The 16,418-nt window shown below is 49.4% G+C and overlaps 1 protein-coding gene and 2 long non-coding RNA genes across 3 annotated transcripts in view; 1 reads left to right on the top strand and 2 right to left on the bottom strand.

Moving 5' to 3' along the window:
• The window catches only part of LOC308580249, a 214,555-nt gene that overhangs the window by 156,329 nt on the left and 41,808 nt on the right, over nucleotides 1-16,418 (bottom strand). The window lies entirely within an intron of this gene.
• LOC308580279 overlaps nucleotides 1-16,418 on the bottom strand; it is a 139,333-nt gene that overhangs the window by 102,128 nt on the left and 20,787 nt on the right. The window contains exon 2 of the long non-coding RNA XR_014004778.1: nucleotides 11,496-11,536. This is a non-coding gene — a long non-coding RNA (uncharacterized lncRNA). The remainder of the gene's footprint in view (nucleotides 1-11,495; nucleotides 11,537-16,418) is intronic.
• Nucleotides 4,782-16,418, top strand: part of TOM1L1 (target of myb1 like 1 membrane trafficking protein) — a 59,625-nt gene continuing 47,988 nt past the window's right edge. The window contains exons 1-3 of the mRNA XM_081181358.1: nucleotides 4,782-5,375; nucleotides 11,685-11,769; nucleotides 15,880-15,958. Of these exons, the coding sequence (XP_081037484.1) occupies nucleotides 5,318-5,375; nucleotides 11,685-11,769; nucleotides 15,880-15,958 (222 nt within the window). The 5' untranslated portion in view covers nucleotides 4,782-5,317. The remainder of the gene's footprint in view (nucleotides 5,376-11,684; nucleotides 11,770-15,879; nucleotides 15,959-16,418) is intronic.

Raw genomic sequence — 16,418 nt, 5'->3', positions numbered from 1 at the left:
CCGGCACGTAGATGGCCCCTTTACGGATGAGCAATCCATCTCTCAGCTGGAACTCGTTGGTCGCTGCCGTGCCCCTTTGCACCTCTGCCATCTTTGCTTGCGCGAAGGAGTCATCCTGCAACGCTCGTCGCACCGCCTCCAGGTCCACTGTTGCCGCAGCGCACGCCCACACTGTTGGTGCGAAGATGTGCATGGCGGCCGCTGGCGTGGCGTCCTCCAGATACTGTGGCTTGCGGGAGAGAGCGTCCGCCATGATGTTGGTGTCCCCCGGGACATACTCTATTCGGAAGTCGAAGTTCGCAAAGAACTCAGCCCAACGTATCTGCCTCTGGTTCAGGAACTGTGCCGTGCGCCAGTGCTCCAGATTCTCGTGGTCCGTGCAGACCTGCACTGTGTGCTTGGCGCCGATCAGGAAGTGCCTCCACGCTTTGAACGCTGCATGAATGGCCAGCAACTCCCTGTCCCAGATGGTGTAGTTCTGTTCGGACTTGCTGAGCTTCCTGGAGTAAAACGCTCCCGGACGCCAAACCCCCTGCGGGTCTTTCTGCAGCAGGACTGCTCCCACGGCTCTGTCCGAGGCGTCTGTCTCGACCCTCATCGGCCTGCTGGGGTCGACATGCAGCAGCTGCTCTTCCGACGCGAAGAGACGTTTGAGTGCCTGAAAGGACTGCTCCGCCTGCTCTGTCCAGATGAACTTCTTTTTCTTGGAGCTAAGCGTGTCCGTGATGGCCGCTGTCTGCATAGCGAAGCCTTTGATAAACTTGCGATAGAAGTTCGCGAAGCCGACAAACCGTTGGACCTCCTTCCGGTTGCGTGGGCTTTTCCAATCCAACACCGCTCGAACCTTGGCGCTGTCCATGGCGAGCCCCTTGTCAGACAACTTGTAGCCCAGAAAATCCACCTCCGTCACGTCGAATTGGCACTTCTCCAGCTTGGCGTAGAGCCTATGCTGCTGCAGCCTGCTCAGCACTTCCTTGACGTGTCTGTCATGCTCCTGCTGCGATTCCGAAAAGATCAGGATGTCATCTAAGAAACAGACGCACGTCTTGTAGAGGAGCCCCGCCAACACGTGATGCATGAACGCTTGAAAAACGTGGGAGCCATTTTGCAATCCAAAAGGCATAACTCTATATTCGTAGGTGCCCAGTGGCGTGAACATGGCTGTCTTCCACTCATCTCCTTCCCGCATGCGAATGAGGTTGTACGCCCCTCGCAGGTCTAACTTGGTGAACACGCTGCCCTTCCGTACCTTTGCGAGGAGGTCGTCGATTCGGGGCATGGGGAAGTCCGATGGCTTGGTCACACTGTTTAAGATGCGATAGTCCACTACAAGCCTTTTTTGGGGCGTGTCCCGCTTCTTAACAAAGAATACAGGACTGCCCCCCGCTGCCTTGGACTCCCGGATGAAACCGCGCTCCAAATTATGATCTATGAACTCTTTGAGTTCCTGCAGTTCGTCCTCAGACATGGAATACAGCTTTCCTTTAGGCAGCGCCGCCCCTGGCAGCAGGTCAATTTTGCAGTCATATGGTCTGTGGGGGGGGGCAGCCTGTCTGCCTCCTTCTCGCAGAAAACCTCCAAAAATTCTGCGTACTTGTGGGGAATCGCTTGCAGCGTGCCTAGCAGCAGCTGTGACTCCTCTTCCTCTCCTTCCTGCCGGGGCATGATGCAGTGTTCAGCACAAAAGGAAGAGCCGAAGGTCAGCTGCCTCTGGTACCAAGCCAGCGTTGGGCTGTGCTTGTCCAGCCAACTCATGCCCAATACAATGGGCGTGTCCGATAGTTGAGTGACGTTGAAGCTGATGATTTCCCTGTGATTCCCAAGCCGCATCACCATTGGTGGCGTCTGCTTCACCACTTGCCCCCCTAGCAGCTCCCTGCCATCCACCGTGACAACCTGCAGGGGCAGCGTGGCAGGCAGCAACTGTATAGCGTGCCGGTCGACAAAGTCCTGCCCTATAAAGTCCGCATTGCTTCCTGAGTCAATGGTGATTGGCACGTCCATGGTGATTCCATTGGGCAGCTGGAGTGATGCGGTGAGCCTCACCACTGGTTTGGGCGGGAGGGGGTCCATGGGCGGTAAAATCTCTGGGGACTGCTTCACTGACACGTCTGGCTGGGCCCCAGTGCCTCTTCCTCCAGCCAGACATCGTCGTTTCCCTGCTGTGGTACTCCGTGCTGCGTTGCTGCAGTTACCATTGCTGAGGCTGCAGTGTGCTTGTGGAGCCTCCGGGGACACTCTTTCGCCATATGCTGTGGATCCTCGCAGATATAACACTTCCTGTTCCCTCTAGGAGGCTTCGCTTTCACTGTTGCCGGTGCTAGGGCTCTGGCTGCTGACTGAGCCCTTGCACTTCCAACCTCCATAGGTTCCGTCCCTCCTCCAGACGGAGGCGTGGATTGCGCACGCGCTGCTTCTCTGGGAAGGAAGGAGGGGCCCCTGGCTGGTTCGCGCCCTCCGCGCCCTTCGTCCCTGCTCCACGGACGTTCTTCCAGCCGCACCCCCACTGCCAGCGCCCTCTGAACGATCTCCTGCGTGGTCCGGGGTCTCTCCCCCCTCGCAATTTCATCTTTAACCGAGCCGTGCAATCCCTCCCAAAACAGGTCTCTTACAGGAGCCGAATCTCTGTCCCATTCCAGGGCACTGACCAAAGCGAAAAAGCGTGCATGGTACTGCCTGACGCTGGCCCTCCCTTGCTTCAGTCCATGTATCTGCTGACGAGCAAGATCCACGTCAATGCTTGATAAAAAACACCCATCCATCGCTTTAATAAAGGCATCCGCATTTTGGAGCGCCGGATCCCCATCCCTCCACAAATTGCGCAGCCATGCTTTTGCATCTCCATGCAAATGGGACATGATGAATCCCACTTTCTCTTGCTCATCTCTAAAGTCTTTTTTCAGCAGTTGCAGTGCACACATTACATCTGCTCTAAAGTTGGGGTACTGTTGCAGATTCCCATCGAAGTGAGAGACCAGACCGCCTGTTCGTCTCGCCAACCCAATTCCCTCCTGTTTGGGTGTCAGTTGCCCTTGCTTAGTAAGCATGTCCAACCTGACCTGGAGATCCCTGCAGGCGGCAGCTGCCTCCTCCTCTCTCTTCCTGGATGCGAGAGCCTCGGCATTCAGTTGTGACACTGCTTCTCTGAGTTCCGCTATCTGCTGCTCAGCCGTCATGTCGTCTGCCATTCGTGAGCTCGCTAGTAGGCACCTGCTTCTCTCCTCACCTCGAGGCTGTAGATGCCCACAATTAGCAGACGGAGCTTACTGTCAGAGCTGCTTCCAGATCCTAGCTCACAGAGGATCACGCTAGCCAGCGATCATTAAGTAAAAGTCTTTATTGAGTTACAGTTTCCATTCTCAAGCTACTGCGTGCAACTCTACGTCTAGTGGCTAGATCGGCGAAGCTCCGTCTGAGTCTCCGCCCTTTGTGCACCAACTTAATATCCTAGCCCTGCTCCACCTTTTCTGCCTGACTGTTCTCCTCTGGGTCCCTCTGCCCCCTGGGGTCTCTTCCTTCCTGGATTCTTCTGACGCCGACCCCCCGGACCCTCCTGTCTCCTTGCGCCGGGCTTTAGGACCTGGCTCTCTTTCAGGGCTGCCTACTGCGTCACTTTCCTGTGCATTTGAACTTGGCGCGTGCGCCCAACCTTCCACTTTCCGTCTGACCGTTTCTTCGCTCCCCGATGGAAGTGTGGCCACTCCTGACTCATGCCCTCCCCCCTGTTGTGAGCTGCCAGCGCTTAATCCCTGGCTCCCTTCCTCTTCCCTGCTCTCTGGCGGTGACGCTGGTCCCGATTTCCAACTGCTCTCCTCTGAGTCCCCTCTGGCTCTATCTTGCTGGGGTGTCCCCCTAGGCTCCCCCCTTGCCCTGGCCACTGGTGCTCCTTTCTGTGAATCTTCCGATTCACTGGAAAGACTCGGAGATCTTGGGTCGTCGTCATCACTCATCTTTTCTTCTGCCTCCTCCCCCTCGCTCTCTGTTTCCTCCCTTGCCCTTGCCTCTGCTCCTGAACCCCTGACACATACATTTAAAGAAGATTGGAAAATGTTTATTGAATACATGGGGTGGAACTTGTGTGCACTTGAAAACGTTGGCAGCATTAAGATAAATTCAACAGTGTAAATAAGTTGTGATGGATGTAATAATGGAATACTGAACGGTTTAGTTTATGTAAAATATGCAGGGATTTATGATATGCAAAATGAACCATGGAAAGAGAAGGGAAGTCATTGATATTCTAAGGATGTTTAAATGAGTATTTTAATTGTAAAACAGAAAATTTAATTTAAAATTATATATTTTTAAAAAGGTGAAACCCAGAGAAGGGAAGAAATCAGAGATTTCCCCCAAAGCTGAATTCACCCCGTCCTAACCTGTGAATTTTCACATTCCCAATATGTGTTTTTGATGTTGGATGATTACCGAGATATAACATCATGAGCGTAGCCAGGAATTATGTTGCGAGTAACCAGGGTTTATTGGGGCGGGGGGGGGGGGAGGACACGTCTAAAAGATTCGGAATGAAATGTCTCCACAACAGTTGGTTAAAATTACTTTCTTTCTTTTGACCCCAAGTGCTCAGAAAAATCTGTCAACATCCTTTCTACAATTTCTATTTTTAGTTACGTATTTTTATTTATTTACCTGATTTGGGGTGGGGGACACCTGCTCCCCCCCCGCCCGCTACACCAATGTTAAACCATAACATACGTGATGCGCTTCCAACATGCAAGCTCAAGCCTGCCCCGCACGGCGCCGTGAGTTCAAATGCCAGGAATCCATCAAACCAGAGCTAACTTGGAAGCCGTCCGGGAAACTTTGGCCGCCGCTTGGAAAGCTTGCAGCGGCACTCCTTTCCCGGAAAATTGCGTTAAAAGAGAGGTGGGAGCCGCAGGAAGTCCCACCCCTGCCCCTAGACGAATCCCCTCCGAAACGCTTGGCGCATTTGCGCGGAGGTTTGCTCCGGATCCGAGGACGCCTTCGGGAAAGGACTGGAGATGCGCGTTTGAAGGAGACTCCGCCCAAGAGGAGCGCAGGCTGGCGACCTTCCCCTTTGCGCCTTTGCGCGGCGGCACTTTCGCTTCCAAGGCTATTCCCTCCCCGCGCGGCGCGTCATCCCCGACGAGGAGCCCGTGGGACGGCGCGGGGCGAGCACCTGGAGGCTGCCGGGCCCCTCCTCCCCAGGCCGGGGAAGGGCGTCCCTCCGGCGTGCTGGCTGGCTGGAGCGCCACAAAGCGGGGAGCTCGCCGGCCGGCTGGTGGAGAGAGCGAGCGCGGATTCTTGCTTGGCGCGCCTGGAGACCCGGGACTCGAGCATGGCTTTTGGCAAGAGTCAGAAGGATCCCTTCGGCACAGCCGTGGGGCATCTGATCGGTAAGAAGCGGCATCTTTCCCCCCTTTGCCTCCCCTCACTGCCAGCCCGTGGGTGGCTGCCCCTGTACTGAGCGGAGCGCCAAACTTTCCCAAGGCACCGTCCCATTTTCAGACAGGGAGGGCGGGCAGCGGCGCGGTAGCGGAGGCAGCCTTTGCGCTCCGAAGGGCTCAGGTGGCGTCTCCAGGTCTGGAGCCGTTGGGGAGACGCTACCTGCCAGTGCCTGCAGTACTAAGCTAGCCTTGCCAGTGGTGTGGCTCGGGGCGAGACAGCGTTCCCATATGGATGTAGGCGGAGAGGGAAAGGATAGTTTCTGCTGCCCTTCCGAGTTCTGGAAACCTAACAGGCTTCTGGGTCAGCGGGGCAGGTAAGGGGATATTCAGCTCTGTGTTTAATGTTTTTGCACACTCTCCTAGTGGGCTTAACCAGGATTTATGTTGGGGGGCAGGCTTTATTTTAGAGGTTCCGAACCTCAGTTAAGTATTTTTATTGATGGGGGGGCAATTTCCCCCCTTGGCTACACCCATGCCCCCCTCCTGTAGATGGAATTGTGTATTACCTGCCTGGCTAGATGGCTTTTGGCGTTTCCTTCGGATTCTGCTTCAAATCTGATAGGCCAACTTTGTTGTATTTTTTTATTGGGTGGTGATGTCTTCTGCTCATTTTGCTGAGCTGGTCTCCTGGACTCCTGCCTCAAAGTCCTACTTTAATGGCACTGCTGTACTGGGTGATACACTCGGTTAAACTACAGTACTGTGGTTTTTCAGCTCCTCCAGGCCCATAGAAACCCAAGAGCTACACCAGCTACTCTTGCCCCTCCAGGGGGTTCCAATTCCAGGTCCCTAACCAATTTGTTTGCTGTTGCCGTGCTAACTAGTCTCCTCCCACCCACTGTGGGAGCTGTCCCATGAGCAAATATCAAGCAGCTGCATTTTATTTATTGCTATTACTTTTCAGAAAATTTATATGCCGCTCAATTGTAAAGGAAAAACTAGAGCAGCCCACCTTAAAGTGATTTACAGAAAAGAAAAGAACCATGACATTATCAGTAAAAACTGATATTTGAAACATTCATTTTTTTCAAAAGATATTTATTAAAAAAATTAAAATATAACAATGAAAATGAAAAACAAAAACAAAATACAACATGAAAACAATTAAAAAACAAATAGTTTTCCATAACATATCTTCCTTACGCTTATTTCCCCAGACCTCCTCAAACCTCCCTTCTTTGTATTCCACTTCAATTTGTTAGTTCAGCAAATCCTTACCATTAAGCTTTTACCCATTTGTAGACCTTTTTTTCGTATCTCCTAAAGCATTACAGCTGAAAACCCCTTAATTTCTATCCAACATCCTTCTAGCATTCATTAATTTTACAATATTTCTGTAAATAGTCTTTAAATTTATTCCAGTCTTCTTTCACCAACTCTTCTCCCTGGTCTCGGATTCTGCCAGTCATTTCTGCCAGTTCCATGTAGTCGATATTTGAAACATATATTTGATATTTGAAACATTCAAACACAATTAAAACCAACCATAAGCTAAAAAATACTGATTAAAATGCATGTGTTGTTATTGATGAACACTGTATCTTGATGCCAAGATAAGATTCACCGGCTGAAATTTTGATCACGGAAGGCAGAAAAGCCTCACCAGGAAAGAAAGAGAAATCTTTGATAGCCTTATCTCTGTTTCGGAGGTCAGACATCACTAAGCTTTAGTCAGCCACAGAGGATCAGAAGGTCTCCTTCTTTGGCTCCAGCGAAACAAAACACCACCCAGGTTGCTGTTTGTTCAGAATATTTCTTAACAATCCGTCATCAATAGAAGCCAAGCTGGTGTGTGCACTGCATTCACACAACGTATAAATGCTGTGTAAAGTTGACAGGCGGGCTTTACTGCATCAGAACACAATAAAGCGAAAAGCAGAATGGGACCCGATCCCAACAACCCCCTACAGTCTGAAGTGCCAGGGCAAGTAGAAAAGTGTTTTGACTTTTCTGATACCTGCGGACTGCAGTTCCCAGCCATGGGGCGCTTTTTACTCATGCTTTTCTTAGCCACTCTGTGTGACAAGTGTGGAGGCTGGAAAATGTGGCAGATTCCCTGCCATTGTTAGACATGTGTGCCTTTCCTTTGAACCAGTGTTCAAAATTAGCCGGGCGCCAGGCGCGTTTTGTGACTGGCGTGGGTCCATTTGCTACCACATTAAGTTGGTGACAGACATCCCCATCTGGCTGGCCCCTCCTCAGTTAACCTCTACAACGACCCTGCGAGGTAGGTGAAGGGGTGGTGACTGGCCCAAGGTCACCCAGTGAGCTTCGTGATGGAGTGTGGATTTGAACCCTGATCTCCCGGGTCTTAGTCCAACACTCTAACCACTTCACCATGCTGCCTTCCTTGAGTTCTTCTGCTATATCAATTAAGTAGGCATATAAACATGGGGAAAGCAAAATGTCACTTAGAGAAGGATCTGAAATATTTTCCTTGAAGCTTGAGTTTGTCTTATTCTGGATTGCTTTATTTGATGTTTTGATGTGTTGTGAACTGCTTTGAGATTTTTTTCTTTCCTATATAAAGCGGTATATTGTAGAAATGAAATGAACAATAATAGTAATAACAATAATAGCTCTCATTGGGGAGGGGGGATGGCACATAGGCTGTTGTGGTGACCATAACCTAAAGGTTTAAGCTGCCATTTGGCAATTAGCTTATACAGTGGTACCTCAAGTTACAAACATTTCGGGTTACAGACTCCGCTAACCTGGAAGTAATACAGTGGTACCTCTGGTTGCGAACGGGATCTGTTCCGGAGGCCCATTCGCAACATGAAAAGCCCGCAACCTGAAGCGCTGTATCTGCGCAGGTGCGCAGCACGATTTGGCGCATGCGCGCATGCGTGAAGCGTGATTTAGTGCATCTGCGCATGCGCAAGCTGCGAAAGCCGGAAGTAACCCTTTCCGGTATTTTTGGGTCGCCGCGGGACACAACCTGAAAAAAGTAACATGAAGCAAACGTAACATGAGGTATGACTGTACTGTACCTCGGGTTAAGAACTTTACCTCAGGATTAGAACAGAAATCGCGCAGCGGCAGAGGTAGGCCCCGTTAGCTCAAGTGGAACCTCAGGTTAAGAATGGTTTCAGGTTAAGAACGGACCTCCGGAACGAATTAAGTTCATAACCAGAGGTACCACTGTATATCTGAGTTCCTAACACTGCTTAGGAACCCCTCTCACCTTCTCTCCCTCAGGAACAAGGGAGGAATAAAAGTTCTACATCAGGAATGCCTCCTCTTCTCCAAGAGGCTGCTGGAGAGGCAGAGTTGCAGGGGCTGCCCCCAGGAGACATCAACTCCAGCCTCCAAGGAGCACACCGCTGCAGCAGCGGGTCAGCGGGTGATGCATTCTTTGGAGGCCAGATCTGCTGCCCCTGTGGATTCTGCCTCCCAAGGCAGCAACCCCACCTTGCCTTATGGGTGGGCCAGCTGTGCTTCCTTAACACTGTTGACTTCCAGTTAAGAGCTCGGAATCCACCCGTCAATTCCCCCTTTCCCAAGCCTGTGCGCCTCTCTTCCCTTCATTTGGAGCAACTGCAGCCCACGTTCCCTGCTGCCGTGCTCAAAATAATGAATGTTTTGCATGTTGGAATTCCCCACTTCACTCAGACACATGTGTCGAATGCATTCCTTTAGCTGCTCCGGATTGTGAGGATGATGGGAGTGGTTGGAGACTCGCTAACGGAGTGACTCATCAAGGTTTAAGTGATGCTAGTCAGTTTCAGTCCATTCTCCTCTGAGAAAAAGAGTGAGTTTCCCCCTTGTACAGTGGTACCTCGGGTTACAGATGCTTCAGGTTACAGACGTTTCAGGTTACAGACTCCGCTAACCCAGAAATAGTACCTCGGGTTAAGAACTTTGCTTCAGGATGAGAACAGAAATGATGCAGTGGCGGTGCGGCGGCAGCGGGAGGCAGCGGGAGGCAGCGGCAGCGGGAGGCCCCATTAGCTAAAGTGGTACCTCAGGTTAAGAACGGTTTCGGGTTAAGAACGGACCTCCAGAACGAATTAACTTCTTAACCCGAGGTACCACAGTATTATATAAGGGATGTGCAAGCTGGAGCGGTATTGGTGCTCGCTTAGCTGAGGAGTGAGAGGCCTTCCGTCTCCCAGCTGAGCAGTTCAACGAAGCCCCAGTGCCCCTCCAGCCTACGGGTTTGCTTGTAGGGCTGGGCAATGTATCTTGGCTGCTTCTAAGGTGGGGAGGAAGAAGCTGGCAAGATACAGACATTGTGAAACATCAGCATGTTGTGGTACAGTTGTACCTTGGATCCTGAACACCTTGCAGCTCGAATGTTTTGGCTCCTGAACGCTGCAAACCCAGAAGTGAGTGTTCCAGTTTGCGAATGTTCTGTGGAACCCAAAGGTCCGATGCAGCTTCCGTGGCTTCCGATTGGCTGCAAGAGCTACCTGCAACCAATCGGAAGCTGCACCTTGGTTTCCGAACGTTTTGAAAGTCGAATGGAATTCTGGAACGGATTCTGTTTGACTTCCGAGGTACCACTGTATTTAGCTGTTGATATAAAAGGTGACTCCTGCCAACCTAGCAGTTCGAAAGCACGTCAAAGTGCAAGTAGATAAATAGGTACCGCTCCGGCAGGAAGGTAAACGGCATTTCCGTGCGCTGCTCTGGTTCGCCAGAAGCGGCTTAGTCATGCTGGCCACATGTATGCTGTATGCTGGCTCCCTCGGCCAATAAAGCGAGATGAGCACCACAACCCCAGAGTCGGCCACGACTGGACCTAATGGTCAGGGGTCTCTTTACCTTTACCTTTATAAAAGGTAAAGACTGATGTATCACAATCACTGGTATACGAAGGGGGGGGGGTTCCGCCCCAGGTACCATTTGGGGAAATGGTCCCATTGTGGCCACCCCCTCGGGACGCGCAACCCCGGGACACTTGCCACACCCCCACAGGTGACGCGCCACACCCCCGGGATGCGCGTCAGCCACGCCCACGCCTGTTCTCCACTCCGGGGGCTGCAGCCTGTTGCTCCACCACTGATCAAATGCTGAAAAACAGATCTCGCCCAGCCCTAGTTAAGGCTGATGTGTGTTGAAGTCCAGTGACATTTAGAGGTCATCTGTGACTGGTTCCCCATCCATGTCTTAACAGAGGCAAAGGTGGACAGAGTTTCAGTGCCCTTAGGCAGAGGAGGAAGTTTCAGCGAGGGCAGCTAATGTCACCTTTGCAGGATAAACATCACTTGCTAACATTCCTACTTTGCCTAACAGTTATTAATAAAGTTGCAGAAGTCTGGCCCTCCCTTGCAACAGGTCAGCTCATCCTTCCACAAACTGATGCCCTCTACAGTAGTACGTCTGGTTAAGAACTTAATTCGTTCTCGAGGTCCGTTCTTAACCCGAAACTGTTCTTAACCTGAGGTACCCCTTTAGCTAATGGGGCCTCCCACTGCCGCCGCGCGATTTCTGTTCTCATCCTGAGGTAAAGTTCTTAACCTGAGGTACTACTTCCGGGTTAGCGGAGTCTGTAACCTAAAGCGTTTGTAACCCGAAGCGTTTGTAACCCAAGGTACCACTGTAGATGTTTTTGACTACCACAGCCCCTGTCAGCTGAAGCCAGTAAGCTGAGTGGAGGGCACCAGGTTGGGGGAAGATTGTTTTAGCCCTAAGTCTTTGTTTGCTGGTATCCAGTAAGCCACTTTCAAAGCATTTCATAGAATCAGAATGCTGGAACTGGATATCCTAGGTGTTTCCTGACACTGGCTAACTGGTTTCTTGTTTCTTTTCTTTTTTTATAAAGGAAGGAGATTTAAGACTCAGGGTACTTCAGAGGGAATGACCATTTTAAATCAAAACTCTTTATGCCAGTCATTTGAAACAACCAAAGTTATATTAGGTGTCTGTATACAGTGGTACCTCAGGTTAGGTACTTAATTCGTTCCAGAGGTCTGTACTTAACCTTCGTTCCAGAGGTCTGTACTTAACCTGTTCTTAACCTTAAACTGTTCTTAACCTGAAGCACCACTTTAGCTAATGGGGCCTCCTGCTGCTGTTGCGCCGCCGGAGCACGATTTCTGTTCTCATCCTGAAGCAAAGTACTTAACCCGAGGTAATATTTTTGGGTTAGTGGAGTCTGTAACCTGAAGTCTATGTAACCTGAAGCGTATGTAACCTGGGGTACCACTGTAGTGTCTGCATAGCTATTTTGGATGGGAAGAGGTATAAATAATAAAATTATTATTACTATTATTATTACTCTTTACTGGAAGTAAATCTTTGTCTTTGCAGAAAAGGCTACTTTTGGAGCACTGCAGACAGAAGAGTGGGGTCAGTTCATGCACATCTGTGATATTATCAACACAACTGAGCAAGGGTAAGCTGGTTCGTGTTCTGCAGAATTCTCATGGAATTTGGTCTTGCTGATAAGATATATTGGCCTTCCAATATGTCTAATCCTGTTTGTATGACGATAAAGGCACTCCACACCCCGGTATAAACCCTTTGTCCTCTGTTGTGCATGTGCAATTTTACAATTCGCTCATCTAGAAAGCCACATGCGAAGGCAGTAGGGAATCTGATTTCAATACGTATTTGCCGATACTTTTACACCTCAAGTTCATGTTTACCGATGCATGTTTGTTTATTTAATGAAATTTATATGCTGTTTGAACGTAGCGGTTTTTAGAGTTGCTGACTTTCAAACAGTCCCTATAGCTGTGCCTTTAACTGAAGCGTGAACAACAGCAGTTACACAGGGGGCGTGTTTATCGCCATGCTGTCAAAAGCTTTGCCTGTGAATTCCTATTAAAGGCACAGCTACAAAGGCTGGTTTAAAAGTTGGCAACGGTAACTGCATATGCATCTTTAAAACATGACCCATGAAGCAACCCTAGAATGTCTGGTTCATGATTGTGTGCAGTAGGTAATGTTAGGACCTTGGTTGAAAGTGAGATGAGCGCCACAACCCCATAGCTGCCTTTGACTGGACTTAACCGTCCAGGGGTCTTTTACCTTTACCTTTGTTTCTCTCACCTGAATGGGTCTATCTGCCAGCAACTTCTAACGTCAAATTGGGAGGTGCTCTTGAAACTTAATGCAATCAAGTAGAGAAACTACAGAATTTAGAGATGGGATCAAGACTGCAATAAAGGGAGGCCCATTGGTTCTGCTAAAATCCATGGGATCCTTATTCTGAAAAGGGAGCATGTAAGTGCCTTTTTTTAAAAAAAAAGAAAAGAATTCTAAAAGTTCAGTTTCTTTGTCTGGGGGTGGAGTGGAGGACTGTGTTTTTTCCTGATTCTCTCTCTCTCCCCCCCCCCAGCCTTCACATCTCTATGAGCAGCTGTGCTGCGTGATAAAGGAAGGGGTCATCACAGTTGCAATATTCACATGGGGCAAGCCGGTGGAAGCAGAGCAAGGGTTAATCAGCCCTTAGCTTGTGACTCACACCATGAATGATCCAACACCTTGAGCCCTCCAGCTCTTCCCCAGTTCCAAATAGGACCTTATTCAAATTAGCCACTGACCGTATCTTCAGAAACAATATTCAGATGTGGATAGGTGATTGGTTGCAAGCGAAGTGCTGTGCTGTTTTCTCGCTACTGGAATGAAGAAACGACGTAGCCAAAGGCTGGTCACTTACAGTGCAATGATGATGACTGTGTGCCTTCCTTGATCCTAACATTTAATTTGGATGAGCAACAAAGACATCCACTGTAAAGAGAAGAGTCATCGGTGGCAGTCGGTTGTGCTCAGTTAGCATGAGCTAAAAGCAACAGGCTTTCTTCCTAGAGAAAACTCAGCCCTTGTAACATCTTAAGACAGGGATGGGGTGCCTGGAGCCATCAAGGTGTCGCTGGACTACAACTTTCATAATTTCTGAGCAGTGGCCACGTTGGCAGTGCACTCCTTTGACCCAATATTTGCTCCTGTAACGCAACATAGTGGGGAAAAACGAAGAGCACTGCTAGTGTTAGAAATGCACATATTGTGTTCATCTGTATGGAAAATGTATCCCCTGCGTTTATTGTAAAATTCTCACGAGGGAGGAGCAAAGGTTTCTCCTTACTTTTCCTCCTTCGCCTCACTCCCATAGCATGGATTTATAAATAAGGTAAAGGTAAAGGACCCCTGGACGGTTAAGTCCAGTCAAAGGTGACTATGGGATTGTGGCACTCATCTCGCTTTTCAGGCTGAGGGAGCCGGGATTTTTCCACAGACAGCTTTCCGGGTCATGTGGCCAGCATGACGAAACCGCTTCTGGTGCAACGGGACACTGTGACAAAAGCCAAGTGCATGGAAATGCCATTTACCTTCCCACTACAGTGGTACCTATTTATCTGCTTGCATTGGTGTGCTTTTGAACTGCTAGGTTGGCAGGAGCTGGGACTGAGCAACGGGAGCTCACTCTGTCACGGGGATTCAAACTGCCGACCTTCCGATCAGCAAGCACAAGAGGCTCAGTGATTTAGACCACAGCGCCACTCGCTCCCATGGATTTATAAATATGGTGGAAAGCAATACCCAACCCCATCACTCAATAGTGCATCCACCTATGAGGTGGAGTGTGCTTGTTTATCTGCTAGCATGTGAGGGGAAAAAATCTAGATTGTTTTGAAGCCTCCTATAATTAGACTGGAAGAGAGCCAAGAAGCTGATGTGAACACCCTTAGTCTTACACAATTTGCCACAGGATTTTTGATAGGGTAATCTAGTGCTATTAGTGTTTGGGCTCAGATAATGGGTGAGACTATTTAGGCAGTGTCCTCATCTTCTCTGTTTAAGAAAAGGTTTGAGGATCTGACGTGAAAACAGAGGAGGCGGCAATAAAACAATCTCCTTTGAGTCTCTGGCTCCACTGTGCAATATTTAAATACTAAGCTGCTGCTGCTGCTAAATTTTGCTTATAAATGGAGCACATTGAAGTGCTAGATGGGGAAGAAAGAGAGGAATGTTTGGGGGGGGAATTCAGTTTGGGGTCGGGGGAAGCTTCGCATTGGACGATACAAAGAGAATTCTTGTTTGAAAGTTTTGTAACCCGCTCTGAGATGGCGGTCAGGCTAAAAATGCTTTTAAATAAATGAACAAATCTCTGCGGTTGGTTTATCAGCTGCAGAAATAGTATGGGCTGCTGCTTTGTGTGTTTGGGGCCGCATGAAAGGTGAGATTGGTGCTTTCAGGATTCAGTGACTGTAATTTGTTTTTACTGATTTTAATACAAAATTTAAACTTCTTGTAATTTGCCTTGGGACCTGCTGGTGAAGGGTGGATAATAAAATGAATAATAATAATAGTATTTCCCCAGGTTCCAGCATTCGGTCATACTCAGGCATGACCAAGAGATAGCATGACCATTGATTATGCAGTTGAAGCAGTCAGGGTATGAGGATAGGAGCAGAATCCATTGACCAAGACTGGGGGACACTGGAAGCCATGTGGAACAGAGGGAGTTCCCACAGAAGTGTGTCTCCCATATAAGTGGGGGTTTACTTTCTCCCATATAAGTGGGATGGAGTTAATTAATTAATTATGGTGAAGCCTCGGGTTGTGAACATGATCTGTGCGGGAGGCATGTTAACAACCCGCAGCACCGCATCTGCACACGTGCGGGTTGCGATTTGGCGCTTCTGAGCATGTGCAAAGCGCAATTGCCAAAACCCGTTCTGGTACTTTCGGGTTCAGCGCGGTGTGCAACCCGAAAACACGTAACCTGAAGCGTCCGTGACCTGAGGTACCACTGTACTTGGTTTTATGTCTACCCTGCCCGTAATCCAACCAGACCCCATGGTGGTTCTTCGTGTTTCTAGAGAAAAATAATTGCAATTGGGTACCCTCTAGGGACGCGGGTGGCGCTGTGGGTTAAACCACAGAACCTAGGACTTGCCAATCAGAAGGTCGGCGGTTCGAATCCCCGTGACGGGGTGAGCTCCCGTTGCTCTGTCCCAGCTCCTGCCAACCTAGCAGTTCGAAAGCACATCAAAGTGCAAGTAAATAGGTACCGCTCCGGTGGGAAGGTCAACGGTGTTTCTCTGCTGCTCTGGTTTGCCAGAAGTGGCTTAGTCATGCTGGCCACATGACCCAGAACCTGTATGCCGGCTCCCTCGGCCAATAAAGCGAAATGAGCACCGCAACCCCAGAGTCGGCCACGACTGGACCTAATGGTCAGGGGTCCCTTTACCTTTACCTTTTTACCCTCTAGGAAATGTGAGAAAAACCTGCCTACTGCCCTAAATCCTGGGTGACCAAGACTTTCAGATTCTGAACATCCATCTGTTCACACTTTGCAGGGTATCTCTACACACAGCCCACCTGTCACGAAGACAATAATCTTGCCGCTGCTGAAATACAGTGCATTATTTCAGTTTTATCTGGATTTTCTTCCATGCAAACAGTGGCTGCAGTCTTTATCTCTCTGGCTGGTGTCGCAGGGCAAACAGCGTGTTAAGTCATTGTTTTTATCTGGTTTCCTTTCTTTTAATTGCAGACCCAAGAATGCGATCAGAGCACTAAGGAAAAAGCTTTCCAAAAACTGCAACCATGTTGAGATTCGTCTGACGCTCTCTGTAAGTATGATACTCTTGATCCTCATAAAAAAAGTCTGCTAAACACAGAAGGGGACACATTGGATTTCTCTGGATCACAGCCCAGGGAGGAACCTGTTTGAGCAGAACATTTTACTAAACAACAGCAACAATTTTCCTGACACACCAAACATGAACTTCGGGGGAAGGCGGTGCTCATTTTCTGGGTCATGTTTAGGTGAATGTCATCTGGATCCTTGCCTGGGGTTTCTGAGCACTATTCTTTATGGACAGAGGTCAATTGTTCTTCACCGTTGGAGATTGTCCAACAGATTAACCTCTGCTTTCCACCTTCAGGGCTTGCGGGGGGAGGGTTGAGCCAATATTATGAAGAAGACAAACAATGACATCTGGAGATAAGTCTTTGCTCATCTTCCAATGCCCCACCTGGGTTCCATCAGGGGCCTTCTTCTTCCTCTTCTTCTTCTTCTTCTTCTTCTTC

This window comes from Podarcis bocagei (assembly GCF_964188305.1).
Source record: "Podarcis bocagei genome assembly, chromosome: 2".
Taxonomy (NCBI): Eukaryota; Metazoa; Chordata; class Lepidosauria; order Squamata; family Lacertidae; genus Podarcis; species Podarcis bocagei.
Note: the sequence above shows the minus strand (reverse complement) of the source record. Positions and strands in the feature narration are given on the sequence as shown.